Here is an 18,200-nt window from a genome sequence, read left to right on the forward strand (position 1 = left end):
TCTTTGTGTCCTCAGAGCTGAAAACTGTCTAACACATGGTAGATATTTGATGCTTGTTGATGATGAATCTGGAATTCCAGTGCCAATTTCCAGCAGGCTGCCTGTACCTTCAACTTCTCCTTCCCCTTGCCCAGCCTGGGTTTTTCTGCCCAGGCAGCTCAGATACTTTGTTGTAGACCCAAAGTCTGAGGTCTCCCTTGAAGGGGAGAGAGGAAAGATGGGGGCTGATGGAGGTTCTTGGGAGGCAAAATGCACTGTGGGCTTTTGGCAGAGAAGAATAGGACAGCTGAGTAGTAGGCATGACCAGGCCCCCAGCCACCATGGGGCACCATGAATCTCTGTCAGGCCAAGCCTTCAGGGTTTGGGGGGAGGTAGATGCAGCAGAGAGGAGGTCTGTTGGGCAGATGCACTGATGTCAGCTTCTGACAGTGACCTCACTCTTGGCCAACTCTTGGGTTGGTAATGAGAAGGGCATCCCAGGGAAGGCCTCCAATCATCTCCTTCCCCAACCCCAAGACTCCTCCAGAGACTTGCTGTCCACATAAGGGGGATGAGAGAGCCCCTATAGTTCCTGGATCTCCAGGGATACCTAGTTCCTATATGCACTTCCCAGGATGTTAGAAAGGCCCTACTGGAGGGAAGAGAGGAAGGTCCCAGTTGCTGGGAAGATACCTGGCAAAGATGGGTGGATTGAGTTAGGAGACTAATTCCAAATACACAGCCTTTATTCTGTACGATCCCAAGACTCAGGGACTTCAGAGAGACCAATCCTACCATCCTACAGATGAGGAAATAGAAGACCAGAGAGGGAAAGGGCCCAACCCACAGGTAGCAAATGGTGGGACTTGAATATGACCCCACAGCTTGACCTCATATCAAGGGCTTTCCTCTAAACCTTGATGCCTCAAATCAACTCCCTTCACAACATGACAGCTAATCCGACCTGCTTGTCCCCAGACCTTCTCTTCTCCAGGTTAAATATGCCCAATTCCCTCAATGACTCCTCAGATGATCTCTCCATCCTGATCACCCTCCCCCAGCTCTTCAGCTCATCAGTGTCCTACTTAAACATGGCACCCAGTGGTTGGACAACCATTTTGGGAGATTCTGGGAGGTTCTCACCCAGGTACAGATTTATTTGAGGCTTCTGTGGTCCCTTCTAGCTCTGGTCATCTATGGCCTTAGGTTTAATTTGGGGGAGGGAGAAATCAGAACTGAGTTGCCCATCTGCAGTTGGGCTGGGAAATTGACTCCTGGCAGGAAGGTAGACAGACCACAGCTGTCCCAGGGTCTAGGGGTTTGGGGGGAGGGGCTCAGTAATTGGCCTGAGATGGATGGGATCATGGCCCCTTCCTCATGGCTGTTGGGAGTGGGCCTGCCCTCATGTTACTGTTCTCTTCAGTTGGCTAGAGTGGCTGGTTCTTAGCAGGAATGAGCATCTCAGTAACTGGCACGAAGTGGATGGACTGCCCATCCATCCCTGATGGCTGAGTAAGTGTGGGCATTTTCTGGCCCCAGCTGTCAGAGTACACGAGACAACAGGCCACAGCAGCAACAATGGTTTGTTTGGGGGTGGGGGCACCTTCCTCTGACACTTTCCAGGTTACAAAGTGAGGCTGCCTCTCAGTAGCCCTGGAAGGTCAGCAGTACTATGGACAGTTACTCCCATTATACAGGGGAGGACATGGCTCAGAGACGGAGAGGGACTTGTTTATGGTCACAAGGCTAGCAGGGGCAGGAACTTGGCTCCCAGCCCTGTGTCCTTTCCTGTCCCCTCCCCATTCACCCCCTGTGACTGGTGTTCAGCCACAGTGGACTGGGGAGGCCACATGGTCCAGCCCTGTGCTCCAAGCCCTGTCAGTGCCCAGAGGCTGACTGCTGTGCCACTGGGGATCAGACAGATCTTACACCATCCCAGACCCCCTGGGCCTTCCTGAGCCAATGGCCTTCCCTCCTCTGACCTCAGGGCATAAATAAATAACTTATGTAATAAATAGCTGCCCCAGGTGCCAAGAGCTTGCTCCAGGGCCTGGCTCTACTCAGCCTTAGGTGGGACCCAGTTACAAGTAGTGCCTTTCCCCAGGTTCCTCTGGCACTCTTCAGCTGCCCTGCCGAAGGCCTGGGGGGTTTGGCCCCTGGCAGCTGTCCCTCTCTTCTGTTCCCTGGGTCCAGCAGGCCTTTTGGAGGGCTTCTCCACTGGCTGTCTGCCCAGCTATCCTACCCAGCTGGCAGGTGGGTAGGTCAAGATCCAGGGAGGTGGGCTGCTGATGACTTTGGGCTCCAGGAGAGGGGTCACTGGCCCTCAGCCTAGGCACCCACAAGCAGCAGCAGAGAGGCTGTCCACTGTCCGCCAGGTGTTGCTGACATCCATGAAGGAGACGGCTTTGTAGGCTGTGGGCCGGCAGCAGGGGTGGCTGAGTACCCGGACAGCACCTCTCCCGGACTGGGCAGGGAGGCGGCCGGTGCGCAGCAGGTGTGCCAAGCTGATATCATGGTTGGAGCGGACCTTTGGGCAAGCCCCACTGCAGTACTGGAATCGGATCAACTCGTCAGAGTCATGGCCCAGGCCCAGCTCGTGCACCTTCACCAGCTCTGTGCGCAGGTGGCAATCTATCTTTGCCCTCCTGTGGCCCTGGCTCTGATTCTGGCCTCGGCCTCTTTCCCGCTGGCCTGGCTTGCCCTGGGCCTGACCCTGTAGCAGGGGTGACAGCACTGGCTTTGGCCCTCGACCTCCTCTCAGGGGCTTGAGGGTGCCTGGGATTGCCTCTGAAAGAAAGGGACAGAGTCCTTGGTGGGGGCCCACACCAGACTCCTCTCACCCCCCCCCCCCCAGTTTCCATCTCTTTTGGACCCCAGGAACCTGCAAAGGAATCTGGCCAGTCTTAGTATCCCCTCTTTCCCCTTTCCATGCTCTTGCCCCCCAAATTCACTTACCAGGCAGGCCTTGGGCACCAGGTCTAAGGGTTCCAATGAGGGGCACCCTGGGACCAGGGCTAGAAAGGGCTGGGGGCAGCATCAGCATCAGCATTAGCATGAGGAGGGCCCCTAGGGCTGGGCTCTGACTTAGGGATGCCTACAGGAGGGAGGGAGGAGATGTAAGTATGTAAGCCACGGAGGTGGTGGAGAAGGATAGAATTTGAGATGGGGGCTGGGTCATAGCTAGGAGCCCTCCCCATCAGCCCTCCCCCTTGGCTTCTAGCCTCCCCTCCCACTAGCTCTGAGCCCCTCCAGAAGTCCTGCCCATCCCAGGCTTTTCCAAGCTGGCTCCACCTCTCCCCACTGGCCCCATCCATCCTCTTCCTCCTGGCCCCTCCTCTCCAGGTTGGTCCCTCCCTCCTCTCCAGATTGGCTCATCCCTTTCCTACAAGGCTGACCTGGGGGTGAGTGCCCAGTATAAGGTGGTGTGGGCCACTGGAGAAAGGAGGAGCGAGTGTTTGGAGCCCAAGGGACCTACTCTCCCCATCCCCTGCCCCAGATTCCATTCTGAGACCTGAGGCCTTCCTCAGTTCTTCCTCAGTTCCCCCATCTATACTCCCTTGATTCTCTCCCTCATATTGCCTTTCAGCTGAAAAGTTTCCTGCAGAAGTTGGGGTTTAGGCTGAGTGTAGAAGCAAGACTGGGAAGCCAAGAGACAGAGGGAAGGCATTACAGGCATGGGCCAGAGCCCGTGCAAAGGTACGGTCAGGAGATGGGATGCTGTGTGTGAGGAACAGCAAGAAAGTTGTGTCACTGAATCAAAGAGTATGTAAGCAGAGGATTAAATAGGAATAACTTTGGAAAGGTAGGGAGGGCTTTAAATGTCCAACAGAGCATTTCATATTTGATATTAGAGGTAATAGGGAGCCACAGGAGTTTGAGGAGGGTCAGACTTGCACTTTAGGAATTTAAAGCTAAAAACCCCATCAGACCTCTCCCTTCACCTTTCCCCTGCTAGACAACCCCAGCCCGCTCTTTCCCCACTCTTTCCCAATTCTCCACACTTGGGATGCCTCCTACCCTTACACTGGAGCTTCCCCAAATCCATGATTATCCCTGAGGCTCCACGTACCCCACCTTAATCCCCTTCTCTCCACTTCCACCCTTCTGGGATCTGTCCCCTGCGGCCCTTCCCCAGGGCCCTTCTGTTAGTCTGCTGGTATTCAGCCCCCCAGTCCTCTATCACTAAAGAGGTCTTCCTCTCTCTTCAGCCTCTACCTCTGGACTCCAAGAGGCCCTTCCTCCCAAACTCAGTGGTCCCCTTGGCCTGGATGGAATTTCGAGAGAGGACTTGGAGACACTGACCAGTCTGTTGGGAAGGTCTCTAGGGGTCTTCCTTCTCCACACCATCTCGGTCCTCGGAAGGCTTCTGGCTTCTGAATCCCCCCTCTTCTGCTCCTCCCTCTAGCTGCCAGCACCCCCAACCAAAGGGGAAAGCACCATACAGGAGAGGAAGCCTGAAAGGAAAAGCAGGCAATTTGGAGCCCAACTTCCTACTTTGTTTTGGACTGGGGTGGGGAGGGGGTCTTCTGAACTCTCACCCTCCTCTGGGCTGCCTAAGGCATCTGGGTGGTAGAGTGGACAGAATGCTGGACCCAAGTCAAGAAGACGTGAGCTCAGATTCAAACTCAGACATTTAATAGCTGTGTTTCCCTGGGCAAGTCACTCTGCCTCCCTCAGTTTCATCTGCAAAATGGACATAATAATAGTATCTATCTGCCAGGGTTGTTGTGAGGATAAAACAAGATAATGTTTGTAAAGCATTTTGTCAACCTTAAAGTACCATAGAAATGCTAGGTATTATCATTTCTCAGTGGCTTCCTGTGTAAAAAGGGGAAGGGGTAGACAAGAAGATTTCTAAAGGTCCTTCCAGCCCTCACATAATATGGCTCTGAGCTGATGAGCCAAGTGTGTCCCCAATGGGGCCTGGCCCTAGAACATTGGGGGTAGACTGCTCTGTTCTTCTGGGCCCACTCTCTCACATCTAGGGGGCCCCCACTTCTCTTTCTGCATCCCCAAGTGAATTCTGGTCTTAGCTGTGCCCCTCCTGAGCTGGGGGACTTGGAGAAAGGCCAGTTGCCTCTCTGTCCTTTAACTTCTTCCTATGTAACATGTGGGTGATACACGGATGCTACTGTCTCCCAGGGGCAGGGTGTTCCACCCTTCTGGAATCTTGCCCCTGGGGCCCTTCTCCAGGCCCTTCTGTAAGCACTTGAAAGGAAAGCACTTGATAGTTACAGAGTGCTAGAGAAATGGGAATTTCTTCCTCCCAAGAGCCTTGGGAGGAAGGCAGGACAGAGATGATCGTGACAGTGGAGTAAATGGAGGCACCGATTAATAAAGAAACAAACCTTCAGTCACATAGGTAACTAGAATCAGACAAGAGCCACGTGCCCTCACCTGGCCAGGACTTCTCTGACACACATGCTCGATGTTGCCACCCTTGGCCTGGGTTCAAGGCCACTTCTTGTATGTGTGTCATTCTAGCTGCAAATGGCAGGTCATACTGACCTGGGCCAGAGCCCAGGCTAAGACCAAAGCTTGGATAACCACTGACACATTCTGTGCCTCAGTCTCCCCCCTTGCACCTAGTTAAGACTGATAAGACAGTGGCTTCTCCTGCCCTGGGAGGAGGCCCTGCTATAGCTCTGAGTGGCCACCAGGTGACAGCCTCTGCCTGATCACAAGGGCTGTCAGCAGCCATGGCCTGGTCCCTTCTGCAGTTTCCACCTGTTGTTAGGCCATGGTCCCAGGCAGACAGTGCCCATCCTGCTCCCTCTGCAGTCCTTGCCCGCCAGGAGGGCCCTAGGTTCTCCCCTGTGTCTGGGGCTCATCTACAGAGCCCTGTGAGGTGGGGTGGGCTAGGAGTTTTCACTGTCTGAGCCAAACAAGGTTAGCCCCTGGATTCAAGATGCAAGGCACTGGTTTTGTGCCCACCATGGGGCAAGCTTCCATCCAGATAGCTGCCAAGGATGGCCCTGAGTCCTCTTGCATTGGAGCCCTGGGTCATTTCATGGCTCCACTGAGTCCCCCTAGCCCTGAGCCCCCAGCCTCTCACCCTGGGTCCCCAGTCCTGGCCCGGCACCCTAGAGCTCCAATGTGGGGTGCTCTCCTTTGGCTGTCTGACATTGTTTTGCCCAGACTTGTCCTGTTCTGACCTTCTTACTGGACACTCCCAGCCGAACCAATCTGTCCTTCCCTCCTTGATCAGGTTTTGAGACATGAGAGGTTTATTGTCAGCCTGGCCAGAAGTCAGAAGCCCCTGCCCTGCAGGTCTGTGGGCACAGGCATATAGGTTGGAGCTCTCGCAGATGATGCTCCCTGTTGGAACTGTCCCCCAGAAAACCTAAGCCCTGGTCTGGTGGGACATGTGGGCAGCCCCTGACTGGAAAGGACCAAAGCACCACCATGGGAGGAAGGCAGGGCCACTCCCCTGGTCCCCATTTGAGCTACTCATGTGGTTCCAGGGCCAAGCTGCTGTGACCTGCACTGGCCAGTCTGGGGTAGGGAGTGGGTATAGGGCTTAATGGGGCCCAAGCAGCCTCCATGGCCACTTTGGGGGGATGTGATTGACCTAAGTGAATGCCAAGGTCTTTTCCAACGTGGAGCTTTGGGGATCCCTAAGTCCTCTGGTCAGGCCAAGCTGGCCTGCTCCCTCCCTCTCTTGAGATGCTATCACCTTCTCCCCTTCTTGGCCTTTCAGAGTCTTCACCCCATTTTCCCTCCTCCAGGAAGCCTAACTAGATAGGTAGGCCATCAGTGAAGCTTCTTTTCCTTACCCCAACCCCGGTCCCTGTGGTACCTGATGCTGCCACCTTAGTACTAAGATCAGCCCATGCTGCTGCCTCTAAGATTTCTCTCCCTAGGGCTCACCTAGCTTGGGAGCTGGGAGGAAAGAGGCTAGGCCTCAGCCCTTTGAGGGGAGCATCCTCTTTGACCTTCCCCCTCCCCAGCTGGGCCTGCTCTTGGAAGAAGATGCTGATGCCGCACCCCTTCCCCAGACCCCCTTCCCCACACGCTCCTCCCCACACTCCCCCAGAGCTTCCCAAAGAGCAAGCATATTTCCACAGGGCTCTGCCTACTAGGCTCTCCCCGCCCTGCCTTGAGTGGGGTAGGGAGTAGGGGTGGGCAGCAGGTTCAAGGGAGGCAGTGCCTCTCTCCACACCTCTATTCCATGCCAGGCCAGGCCAGCTAGCCTCTCCTCCCGGCTCCTCCTGGACGCTTTAGGGAGCCGGCCATGGAGGCTCAAGGACTCCCCCTGGGGACGCAGGTACTTACCTTCTCCTTCTGAGCAGCGATGTCGGCGTCCTGGGCTCCCGTCCCTGGGGACGCCCCGTTAGGAGCCAAGGCTCCGCGGGACCATGTCGGGGCTCCGCACCTGGGGCTCCGCACCTGGGGCTTCCGCCTGCTTGCCTGCCCCAGCTCTGCACCGAGTCGGACTGGGCTCCCTGAGGCCGCGACGGGAACTTGAGTTACTACTGCCTGCGAGGGGCAGGCGGGCAGGGGGCTGGGGCGCTAGGGGGGCGGTCTTACCGGCAGCCAGCGCGGGGCAGGACCGGGCAGGGCGGGGCGGGGCGGGGCAGGACAGGACGGGACGGGGCTGGGCCGGGCTGAAAGGGGGCGTAGGAGGAGGCTGCTGCGGATTAGGGGTCCAGTGGGGGTCCTAGGGGTCCCGGGCCACAGAAGGAGGGAGGAGCGGGACGGCTGAGGAGGTGGCTGCTGGACAGACGCCCGCCACGGGGATCGGGGCTTGCACCACAGGCTACTACTCTGCCTGGGGCCCGCCTCCTCCTTCCGGGGGCCCCCAGCTGCCTGACCCACGAACCAAGGGAGGGCCCCCTTCCGCTAGGACTCCGTGATCCGCTGAGGCAGAGGGGACGGACTCCACGACCCGCGGACGGACTGGACGGCCTAGAGGATAGGGCAGGCGGAGGGCGGGGGCCGAACCCGGAGCCACTGCTGCGCTCTGGGGAGCTATCGCCCAACCAGTCAGGGCCCCAGGAGCCGGGGGGGGCGGAGGGGTCTGGGCTACCTGTCGTTGGTGTTGGGCGAGGGGGGGGGGGGGGGGGTCGGGGGGGAAGCGGTTAGGCATAGTGGAAAAAGGAGCCACAGAGGGACTCACCGGTCAGCGTGTGAAGGTGAGCACAGGGTGGCCCCGCGCCCAGAAAGCTGCGGGTCTCGGAGACAGGAACCAGAAGCTAGCCGGGACTGCAGGCTTTGGGGCCCCGTCTGAGGGGCTGAGCCCAGCTCCATCCCTCTTCATTCAGCTCCTTGCCTTCGCAGCCGCAGCCGTCTGGTGTCAAATTCCAGCTCTGAAGTCACCTGATCCGGATCTCCAGGCTGGGCTGGGTAGGGCAGGGCTGGGCAGGGGCGGGGGCGGGGGCAGGACGAAAGGCCCCCTAGTTCTGTCAATTCCCCCAGAGTCTTATCCCCTCCCGCCTCTTGCCCTGGGCTGCTCACCTGGTAACTCCTTCAGGGGCCGACCCTTTCCAGCTACCGGTGGGCCTCCTGGCACCTGGGACAGCGCCCCAGAGACTGGGGAGGGGAGAGAGGGCACCAATCTCAACTAAGAAAGGTAGGTGGGCAGGGGAGATCACAGGAGACTAAACAAGGTGGAGGTGGGGAAGGAGGAAAACTGGAGAGCCCTAGGCCCCAGGAGGAGTATGTGTGAATGTGCACAGAGGGAGACAGATCGAAGGTAGGGGATGAGGGGAGGCCAGACCCTGGAAGAAGAGTGGAGGTTAGAAGGCTAATTGGCTACATCCTAGGAGGATTAATAGCTTGTTTTGGCTGAGGCCATCATACCTGTCTCTCTTCTGAGGTTGAGGCCCTACCCCTTGGCCCCTGGGGTGGGGAGGGCACAGAATGAGGAGTCCCTGACTCACCCTCTTACCAACTGTATGGGGCTCTCTGGGCTGGGCTAGGCTGCCAGGGCCCTGGGGGTTTGGAGCCCCCACCTGTTGGTTCTACAGGTGAGTTTAGTCCCTACTCCCTCCGAGTGATTAGGGGTGAGGCTTTCCATACTGGGGCCCTGGTGGGCTTTGGCCTTCAAGCCTTGGTAACATAAGACTCACAACCCCAGGAGTTCTGAAGGAATTATTCTCTTGAAGGACTAGCAGGGCCCAACCCCCAATGCTCTAGGCAACTTGAGCTAGAAGAGGAAAGTCAGGTGCTCCCCTTCCACAGCTACAGATTCACACAAGTATAGAGCATCTGGAAGGAGATCGTCCACTTTCACCTGACTCAGATCAGGACCCCTTTGACAAAGAAATCTGACTAGAGCTCGTGTGGCCCCCTGCTTGAAAACCACTGGTGAGGAGGAGCTCCCTACCAGTATAGTACAATGTGGTCTATTGGTGGACATCTCAGATTCCTGGGAAGTGTTTCCTTACATCAGAGTAAGACAGCGCTCCCTGTTCAACCAACTAGAACATGACCACTTCCTCTGTCACTCCACAGATGTTAAGGAGGAGTGTTCCCTTTGAGTTGTTTCAAGGCCAAACATCCCCTGTTCCTTAAGACAATTAGCATTTGTCAGGATTCTCAACCCTTACCTCATCTGAGCCTGCCTCTCATGCTAGGTCCACAGTGTCCTTCCTCAAAGTGTGCCCCCAGAAATTAACACAGCACATGGGCCAGATGTGCTCAGAGGCCAGGGCACCACCCTCATCTCCTTCACCAGCTGTCTCACCAGCTTTTTTGGCAGCCATGTTGCACTGTTGATTCAAATAAAGTCTTTTCCCAGGTCCTTTTCAGAGAAACATCCTCTATCCATATTGTGCTTTAGGCAATTAATGTTTTGAACCCCAAGTATAAAACTTTATATTTGGTCCTACTGAAATTCATACCAGGTTTGATTATCAATGTGTTTGTTATTTCCAGCTTCAAACCATCTGCTTATTTGATAATTGGGCCATCCCTGTTTTCATTCAAGCAACTGATAAAAATTATTGAATAGGACAGTCAGGCAATAAGCACTTAAATACCTGCTTTATGCTAGACACTGTGCTGAGTGTTGGACTGTGGTGTACCAGTAGAGACTTCCCTCTGGGGTAGCATTAAGACTCTACTTGTAGGAGCTACCTACACTGTGTTTGCCAAGTGATCACCCAGTTCACAGAGCTCTCTGTGAGAGCAGTGATGGGGAACTCACTGATCCTCAAATGTCAGAGGCAGCCCTGGAGAGCTTCCAAGGTTAGAATCCTTGTACTGAGCCTATAGACCTTTTGGCAGCTTCCCACCCTATGGCCCTTCCATCATCTGGAGGCAGAGAACAAGCCCTATCCTCTTCCCCACCACAGCCCTTAAAGACATCTCTGCTGGCTGACATGTTCCCCTACTCTTCCCTTTGACAAGGTAAGCATCCCTACGTCCTATAACCAGTACATACACATGTATGTGTGTGCATATATATGTATCCAGACTTCCCTACATGGGTTTTTGTTTCATTCTCTGTCCTGGTCTTTGTACTTCAAAGGAAGAAAGGGACTCTGAAAGGAAGAAATGAGAAGAGGCTATGTGCCTGGAATGGGAATTACGGAATGCCAAGCTTGGGAAATAGTAGGTTGGTTTGGATGAAAAGTAGAATGTGTGAATGGGAGTGATGTGCAGAGAGCTTAGAGCAGTAGGGTGGGTATAGTTTGGGAAGGACCTTGAATGCCAGGCTGAAGAGTTTGCACATCAGGAGTAAGTCAAGCAAAGGAGCTAGAAAGCTAAGCTTAGGCTCAGTTTCCACTTTTGATTTTAACTATAGTCAAGTCATTTAACCTTTCTGGGACTCAGTGTCCTCATCTGTAAAATGGGGATAATAATGCCAATAGTCCTTGTCTCACTGGGCTGTCATGGAGATAAAATGAGATTAGGATTGTAAAGCATTTAGTAAACCTAAGAGAATGTGCCATTATTCAGAGCTTGGAGACAGCAGAGAGTAAAACACTCAAGTTTTTTGAGCTGGAGACTGATGTGTTCAGGAGGCCTGTGTCCTTAGAAAGATCATTTTGGCAGTTCTGTGGAAGATGCATTGGAGAAGGGAGAAGAGATTTGGGCAGGGAGATGAATAAAGAGACCATGACAGGAGTCCAGGCAGGAGGCTTTGAGAGCCAGAACTAAGGTGGTGGCCGAAGGAGGGCAGGGAAGGGTCTGAGAGATAAAGTGGAGGGTGAATTGATAAAACTTGGAGACTGATTGAATATGGGGGAAAGAGAGAAGTCAAGGATACTAGCTTGTACAGGAGGTCCTTCCCAATCTCCACTCCTGCCCCTCCAATGACCATCCCCACCTCCTTACTAGTTTTCACCTCTCACCCACCAGATGAAATGACCTTGTATTTATTTTTCTGTTTGGGGACATTTTATATGTATACATATTATTTCCCCAGCTAAATGACATTCCCTAGAATGTCAGCTCCTCAAGGCTGTTCCTGTCTTTGTAGTTCCTGTGCCCAGCAGTACAGGACTTGGCACTAGCAAGAGCTATGCTGACTGACTGATTGATTGGTGGCATCTTCCACAGAGGAGGGTGGGGGGAGATGATAGCACAGTTTGGCCATGTTGAGTTTGAGCAACCCAAGTGACATCCCATGGAAGCTCTCCAGCAGGCAGGTGAACACAGGACTGGAGCCCAGGAGAGAGAATCAGACTGTGCATGAACTTGGAGCAGGGAGGAGGCTAATCTGCAGATTCTCAAAGTCTGTGCATAACATTGTCCTTGGTTAAGGGGGCTAGGGGAAAGAAGAACAGGAAAACGGGCATTTATAGGGTTGCTTAGGAGGGAGGGTCCTCCTTTTTCTATGAATCAGCTTGATGGCTGCTTTCCAAGGATCTGTATGTCAGTCTATCTCTGTGTTACAGAGATACCACAATCCTGAGACAGACTCCAGAAAGACAGACTCCATAAATGTTTAAGGCTCAGATTTCTGAAGTCCTTAAAGTCTCCCAAAGGGCTGACCTATGATTCTGACCTCTACAGGCAAGGAGGAGGAAGTGTTTGAACAAGACCTTTGCTTGAGTCATTACTTTGGGGGCACAACTGAAGCACAGCTGGGGTGGGGTTGGATCTGAAGGGAAAGGAAGGGTTCAGGGATGGATATGGTAACATATTGGGGAGGCAAAAAACCTTTGATTTCTTGTGGGCACCATCTCCATCTGCCTTCCATCCCCCAGAGGGACAGATGGCATGACCTAGATCCCAAAGACCTAGGTTTGGGTCCTACTTCTGCTACTCAGCCCCTGCTTGGTCTTAAGCAAGTTGTGCCCATTCTCCAGCATCAATAAAATGAAAAAGTTAGACTAGATGGTCTCTGAGACCCCTTTAGCTTTAAACCTATGATTTGACCACTCTGGTAGGTGGGACCTGCAGCCACTGAAGAGAGAGGTCATGCTGATGCTAAAGTGTGGACATCACTTCCCTGGACTTGGCTCTGGGACCAGGCCTCCTCACCACTTGGCTCTCCCCACTGTAACTGCCACCTAGGAAACCCCGAGGTAGGGGTTGAGGGCTGCATAGCTGTCAACAATTAGCCAATCAATCTACAAGCATTTGCCTGGAACTAAGTAAGCACTTAATACATGCTTGTTGATCAACAGTCTACTATGTCAGTCAGTCAACAAGAATTTTTTGTTATTTTTTAAATTAAAGTTTTTTCAATCAGCAAAAATCCATCTTTTCTCCCTCCTACTTCACCCCACCTCCCAATTGAGAAAGAAAAACAAATCCCTATCACAAACATGTAAAGTCAAGCAAAATTAAAAATCCACATTAGCCATGTCAAAAGAATATATGTTTCATTCTACTTTCTGAGGCCTTTTCCTCTCTCTCTGCAGATGGACTGAATGTTTCACCAGTAGTGTTCTGGAGTCATGGCTGGTCATTAAGCTGAGCAGAGTTCCCAAGTCTGGCAAAGTTGTTTGTCTTTGTTATATTTTTGTCATCGTGTAAATTTTTCTCCTGGTTCTCTTCAGTCTGCACCAGTTCATACATTTTCCCACTTTTCACTAAGCCACCCCCTTCATCATTTCTTGCAACCAATAGCATTCCTTCACACCCACATACAATAACTTATTCAGCCATTTCCCAATCATGGGTACTTCTCTCAGTGTCCAATTCTTTGTCACCTTGAAAAGAGCTAGAAATATTTTTGTACAGAATTTGTTTTGCTTAGGGACCTATGTCAAATGAGATAATAATTGCAAAGGGCTTAGCATGGTGCCTGGAACATAGTAAGTTCTATATAAATGTTAGCTATTGTTATCATCATCATCACCATCACCACCATCATCATCATCATAACTATTGCCTCCCTTAATCTACCCTCCCTCTTACTCTCTCTCTCTTCTTCCCTTTCCCTCTTGCTTCCTTGTTCCATAATATGTATTTTTGTACTGAATTTCATGTGTGTGCATGTGCATGTGTGTGTGTGTGTGTGTTTCTTGGGTGTCTCAAAAATATTAAACTTTAATAACTTGAAACTGCACCAAAACTTTTTGGACACTCTGTACTGTTCTCTCCTTTGAGTAGTTCAGATGTGATCAGATTCAAGCATCACCCACTCCCCCTACTCCTTCCTTCTTGTTTATATAGACTTCTCCTTGGGCACTCTGATTATGTGAGAAATTTTCCTAACCTTCCCTCCTTTTCTCCTTTTCAATTGTCATTTTAAGATGATCAAAACATAACAGAACCACTCCCAGGTCCTTAGTCTATTTAGTCTCCTTTATTTAGACTTCACTCAATGCCTGGGACCTCCTGGCTCTGGAACAGCTTACCCCACCTGTGTTCTGCTCACCAGGGAATATTTCTCCATAAGGCTCACCCATCCCTCCCTGCTCCATTGGGAGTCCATTTTGTGGAAGGGACCAGACCAGCCTGAGTTCATTCTCCTCCTCATCCTGTTCCTGATTTCCCTTTCCTCATACTTCCCTTGATATTTTAGCTCCCTTTTATGTATTGTCTTCCAATAGAGTGGGGGTGAAAAATGAAGGGGGACATTAGAATGTAAGCTACTTGAGGGTAGGGACTGTCTTTCTTTTTGTCTATATTTGTATCTCTGGTGCTTAATACTGGGCCAGGCACTTCTTCATTTGGCAAGCCTTGTCGGACGCCTCATGAGCCTGTGGACCACAGATCACCAAGACCTTCTATCCTCCACTATTTCCTGAAGTCTGTCCATGTTCATTTTGTTCTATCCCACCTCATCCTGTGCCATTTCCTTCTCCTTTTGCCTTCAATCTTTCCTAACATCAGGGTCTTTTCCAATGAGCCTTGCCTTCTTATTATATGGTCACAGTATTTAAGCTTCAGCTTCAGTATTTGTCCTTCCAATTCATAATATGAATAGATTTCTTTAAATATTGACTGATTTGATCTTCTTGCTGTCCAAGGGACTCTCAAAAATCTTCTCTAGCACGACAATTTGAAAGCATCAGTTCTGCGGCACTCAACTTCCCTCATAGTCCAACTCTCACAACCATTACTACTGGAAAGATCATAGCTTTGATTATATGGACCTTTGCTGGTAAGGTGATGTCCCTGCTTTTTAATATGCTGCCAAGATTTGACATTACTTTACTTTGAAGGGGCAAGAATCTTTTAATTTCATAGATCCAGTTGCTGTCTGCAGTGATCATTGAGCCCCAGGATATAAAATCTGACTGTCGCTATATTTCTTCTCCCTCTACTTGCCAAGAAGTGATAGAACCATTGCCATGATATTAGTTTTGTTTTGTTTGCTTTTTGGAGGGGCAATTGGAGTTAAGTGACTTGCCCAAGGTTACATGACTAATGTTACGTTTCTGAGTTCAAATTTGAACTCAGGTCCTCCTGACTCCAGGACCGGTGCTCTACTCACTGCACCACCTAGCTGCTCCTAGTTTTTTTTTTTAATATTGAACTTTGGGCCAGTTTTTGCACTCTCCTTTTCATTCTCATCAAGAAACTTCTTAATTCCTCTTTGCTTTCTGCCCTCAGAGTGGTATTATCTGCATATCTGAAACTGTTGATATTTCTCCCAGTAATCTTGATTCTGGCTTTTGATTCATCCAGCCTGGCATTTCACACGATGTACTCTGAATATATATTAAATAAAAAAGGTGATAATACACAGCCTTGTTGCATTCCTTTCCCAGTCTTAAACCAATCAGTTGTTCTATGCTCAGTTCTAATTGTTGCTTCTTGGTGCTCATACAGGTTCCTTAGGAAACAAGTAAGCTGATCTGGTACTCCCATCTCTTTGAGGACTTGCCACATTTTGTTGTGATCTGCACAGTCAAAGGTTTTAGTGTAGTCAATAAAGCAGTAGATGTTTTTCTGGAACTCCCTTGCTTTCTCCACAATCCAGTGAATGTTGGCAATTTGGTCTCTAGTTCCTCTGCCTCTTCAAAAACCAGCCTGCTCTTCTGGTAACTCTCAGTTCCCATATTGCTGAAGCCTGGAATGCAGAATCTTAAGCGTAACCTTGCTGGCATGTGAAATGAACACAATTGCTCAGTAATTTGAACATTCTTTGGCATTGCCCTTCTCTAGGATTGGGACATAAACTGATCTTTTCCAGTCTTGTGGCTAATGTTGAGTTTTCCAAATTTGCTGGCATATCAAGTGCAACACTTTAACAATATTCTCTTTTAGGATTTTAAATAGCTCAGCTGGAATTCCATCCCCTTCACTAGCCTCATTGCTAGCAATGCTTCCTAAGGCCCATTGACTTCATTCCCCATGCCAGTTATCAGTGATGTTAAGATCTTTCTCGAATAGCTCTTCTGTATATTCTTGCCACCTTTTTTTAATCTTTTCTACTTCTGTTAAGTTCCTATCATTTTTGTCTTCATTATGCCCATTTTTAACATGAATCATACCCTTGATATCTCTAATTTTCTTGAAGAGCTATTTTTTCCCATTCAAATTTCTTCTTCTACTTGTTTGCATTGTTCATTTAAGAAAACCTTCTTATCTCTCCTTGCTGTTCTCTAGAATTCTGCATTCAGTTGGACATATCTTTGCCTTTCTCCTTTCCCTTTTACTTTCCTTCTTTTCTCACCTATTTGTAAAGCCTCAACAGACAGCCATTTTGCTCTTCTTTTTCTTTGGAATGTTTTTTGGTTGCTGCCTCTTGTACAATATTGTGAACCTCTGTGCATAGTTCTTCAGGCACTCTATCTACCAGATCTAATACCTTAAATCTAGTCATCACTTCCACTTCATATTCATAAGGGATGTTTTTTAGATCAATATTGTCTGAGGGATTTCCCTAGTTTCTTCAATTTAAGTATGAATTTTGCAATAAGCTCATGATCTGAGCCACAGTCAGCTATAGGTTTTGTTCTAAATGGCTGTATAGAGCTTCTCTACCTTTGGCTGCAAAGCACATACTCAGTCTAATTTTGATATTGACCATCTGATGATGTCCATACATAGAGTCACCTTTTGGGTTGTTGAAAAAGAGTGTTTGTATGGATATGCTGTGCATGACTACACACGTATAACCTCGATCAAATCACTTGCCTTCTCAGTGAGGGGTGTGGGGAAGGAGGGAGGGAGGGAATTTGGAACTCAAAGTTTTAAAAACAAATGTTAAAATTGTTTTTATATGTAACTGGGGAAAAATAAAGTATTAAGTAAATACCAAAAGAAAAGAGAAGAAAAAGAACATTTGCTATGATCAGCAAGTTATCTTAACAAAATTCTATTAGTCTCTGCCCTGCCTCATTTTGTGCTCCAAGGCCAAACTTACCTGTTATTCCAATTATCTTTTAGTTTCCTCCTTTAACATCCCAATCTTCTATAATGAATGTGACTGAATCACTGCCTTGTTGTGGCAGAGAGATTTGCATAGCTTAATGAAACCATGAGCTTCACTGTGCAGGGTTACCCAAGACAGACATATCACAGTGGAGAATTCTGACAAAAAGTGATCCACTGGAAAAGGAAACGGCAAATCATTTCAGTATCTTTGCCAAGAAAACCCCATGGACAAAATTGAAATGATAAAAGACATGACATCGCAAGATGAGCCCCTCAGGTCAGAAGGTGTCCAACAAGACCCTGGGGAAGAATGGAGGACAGAAACAAGTAGGTATAGTATTAAATGAAGCCACTGGCCAAAACTGAGAGGAAGCTTAGCTGTGGATGTGTCTGGTGACTAAAGGAAAGTCTGATGTTAAAGATTCATATTGTATAGGAACCTGGAATGTGAGATTTATGAACCAAGGTAAGTTGGATGTGGTCAAACAGACAGAGAGACTAAACATCAACATCGTGTCAGTGAGCTTAAATGGATAGGGACGGGTGAATTTAATTCAGGGGATCACTACACAAACAACTGTGAGCAAAGTCCCTTTGAAGAAATGGAGTAGCCCTCATGGTCAATAAAATGGTGAGAAAAGCAGCACTGGGGCATATTCTCAAAAATGACAGGCACTTAGTAGTTGCTTAATAAATGTTTATTTCTTTCCTTCCTCCTTCTTCTGACCCTTGATGATGAAAGGGTTCAGAGGAAACCTATGTATCATCTCCCCATATTAGAATGTGAAATGGATCCTTGGTTAGTCCCCTTGTCATTGTTTGCTTATGTTTCACTTTGTATATTTCTCTTGACTTCTGCATTCGTACCCCAAAGTTTCCATGCAGCATTGTCTTTTCATCAGTAATTCTTGCAAATCTTTGCTTTTATTAAAAGAACATTTCCCTCTATAGGATCATACTCAGTTTTGCTAGGCTATTATTCTCTTTTGCCCTCTGGAATATCATGTTACAAGCTTTCCACTCCTTTATAGTGGTAGCTGCTAAATTGTGTGTAATCCTGAATGGCTCCTTGGTTCTTGGATTCTTTCTTTCCGGTTGTTTGCAGCACTTTTTCTTTGACTTGGAAACTCTGGATTTTAGCTATACAACTAGGTCCTGATTCATGTGAGTTAGAATAATGAAGCTTGTGAAGTGGCATTATTATTCAGATTCACTATTTGAGGCAATAATTATACATAAAATATGCAATTGATCCCAGCCCAATGGAGATATATAAAGAAAAAATTTTTAAATGTTTCTTATCTGTTTATTAACATATATTAGCAAAAATAAGATAATTTTTTTCTCATTCAAGTTTATCTCAAAGTAAGAGAGTAGGTATAGAAAGCAAAATTTTAAAAATTATCTTATCTAAAGAAAAACTTACACTTATGTTATGATAAAAACATTATTTCTCTTTAAAATATTTTAGCAGCCATGGTCTTTACTAA

At 49.3% G+C, this 18,200-nt stretch overlaps 1 protein-coding gene and 1 long non-coding RNA gene across 3 annotated transcripts; one reads left to right on the forward strand and one right to left on the reverse strand.

The window, feature by feature from the left end:
• Positions 1 to 711: 711 nt before the first annotated feature.
• On the reverse strand, positions 712 to 8,319 carry LOC138165063 (artemin-like). Its single transcript, XM_069093175.1, has 5 exons — positions 8,099 to 8,319; positions 7,255 to 7,424; positions 4,282 to 4,433; positions 2,935 to 3,073; positions 712 to 2,766 (listed from the first exon to the last, which is right to left on the reverse strand). The coding sequence occupies exons 3-5, from the start codon at positions 4,324 to 4,326 to the stop codon at positions 2,303 to 2,305; spliced, it is 648 nt and encodes a 215-aa protein (XP_068949276.1). The 5' UTR covers positions 4,327 to 4,433; positions 7,255 to 7,424; positions 8,099 to 8,319; the 3' UTR covers positions 712 to 2,302.
• LOC138165064 (uncharacterized) lies at positions 8,243 to 16,581 on the forward strand. Of its 2 annotated transcripts, XR_011169254.1 has the most exons (6): positions 8,243 to 8,325; positions 8,453 to 8,551; positions 10,278 to 10,332; positions 10,454 to 10,536; positions 12,321 to 12,458; positions 12,798 to 16,581. It is a non-coding gene; the product is annotated as an uncharacterized lncRNA (long non-coding RNA). The 2 variants fall into 2 exon arrangements; XR_011169255.1 differs by lacking the exon at positions 8,243 to 8,325 and having other exon boundaries at positions 8,460 to 8,551; positions 10,454 to 10,540.
• Positions 16,582 to 18,200: the final 1,619 nt, after the last annotated feature.

This window comes from Petaurus breviceps, unplaced genomic scaffold, assembly GCF_028583685.1.
Source record: "Petaurus breviceps papuanus isolate PSGF00001 unplaced genomic scaffold, PetGlider_PUasm1.0 207, whole genome shotgun sequence".
In the NCBI taxonomy this organism is placed as follows: domain Eukaryota; kingdom Metazoa; phylum Chordata; class Mammalia; order Diprotodontia; family Petauridae; genus Petaurus; species Petaurus breviceps.

Coding starts and splice junctions, on each gene's coding strand:
- LOC138165063 (XM_069093175.1), bottom strand. CDS start 4,326: ATGGTGTGGAGAAGGAAGACCCCTAGAGACCTTCCCAACAGACTG. Junction 3,074..4,281: donor GAGACCTTCCCAACAGACTG/GTCAGTGTCTCC, acceptor TCCCTCCTGTAG/GCATCCCTAAGTCAGAGCCC. Junction 2,767..2,934: donor TGGTGCCCAAGGCCTGCCTG/GTAAGTGAATTT, acceptor CCTTTCTTTCAG/AGGCAATCCCAGGCACCCTC.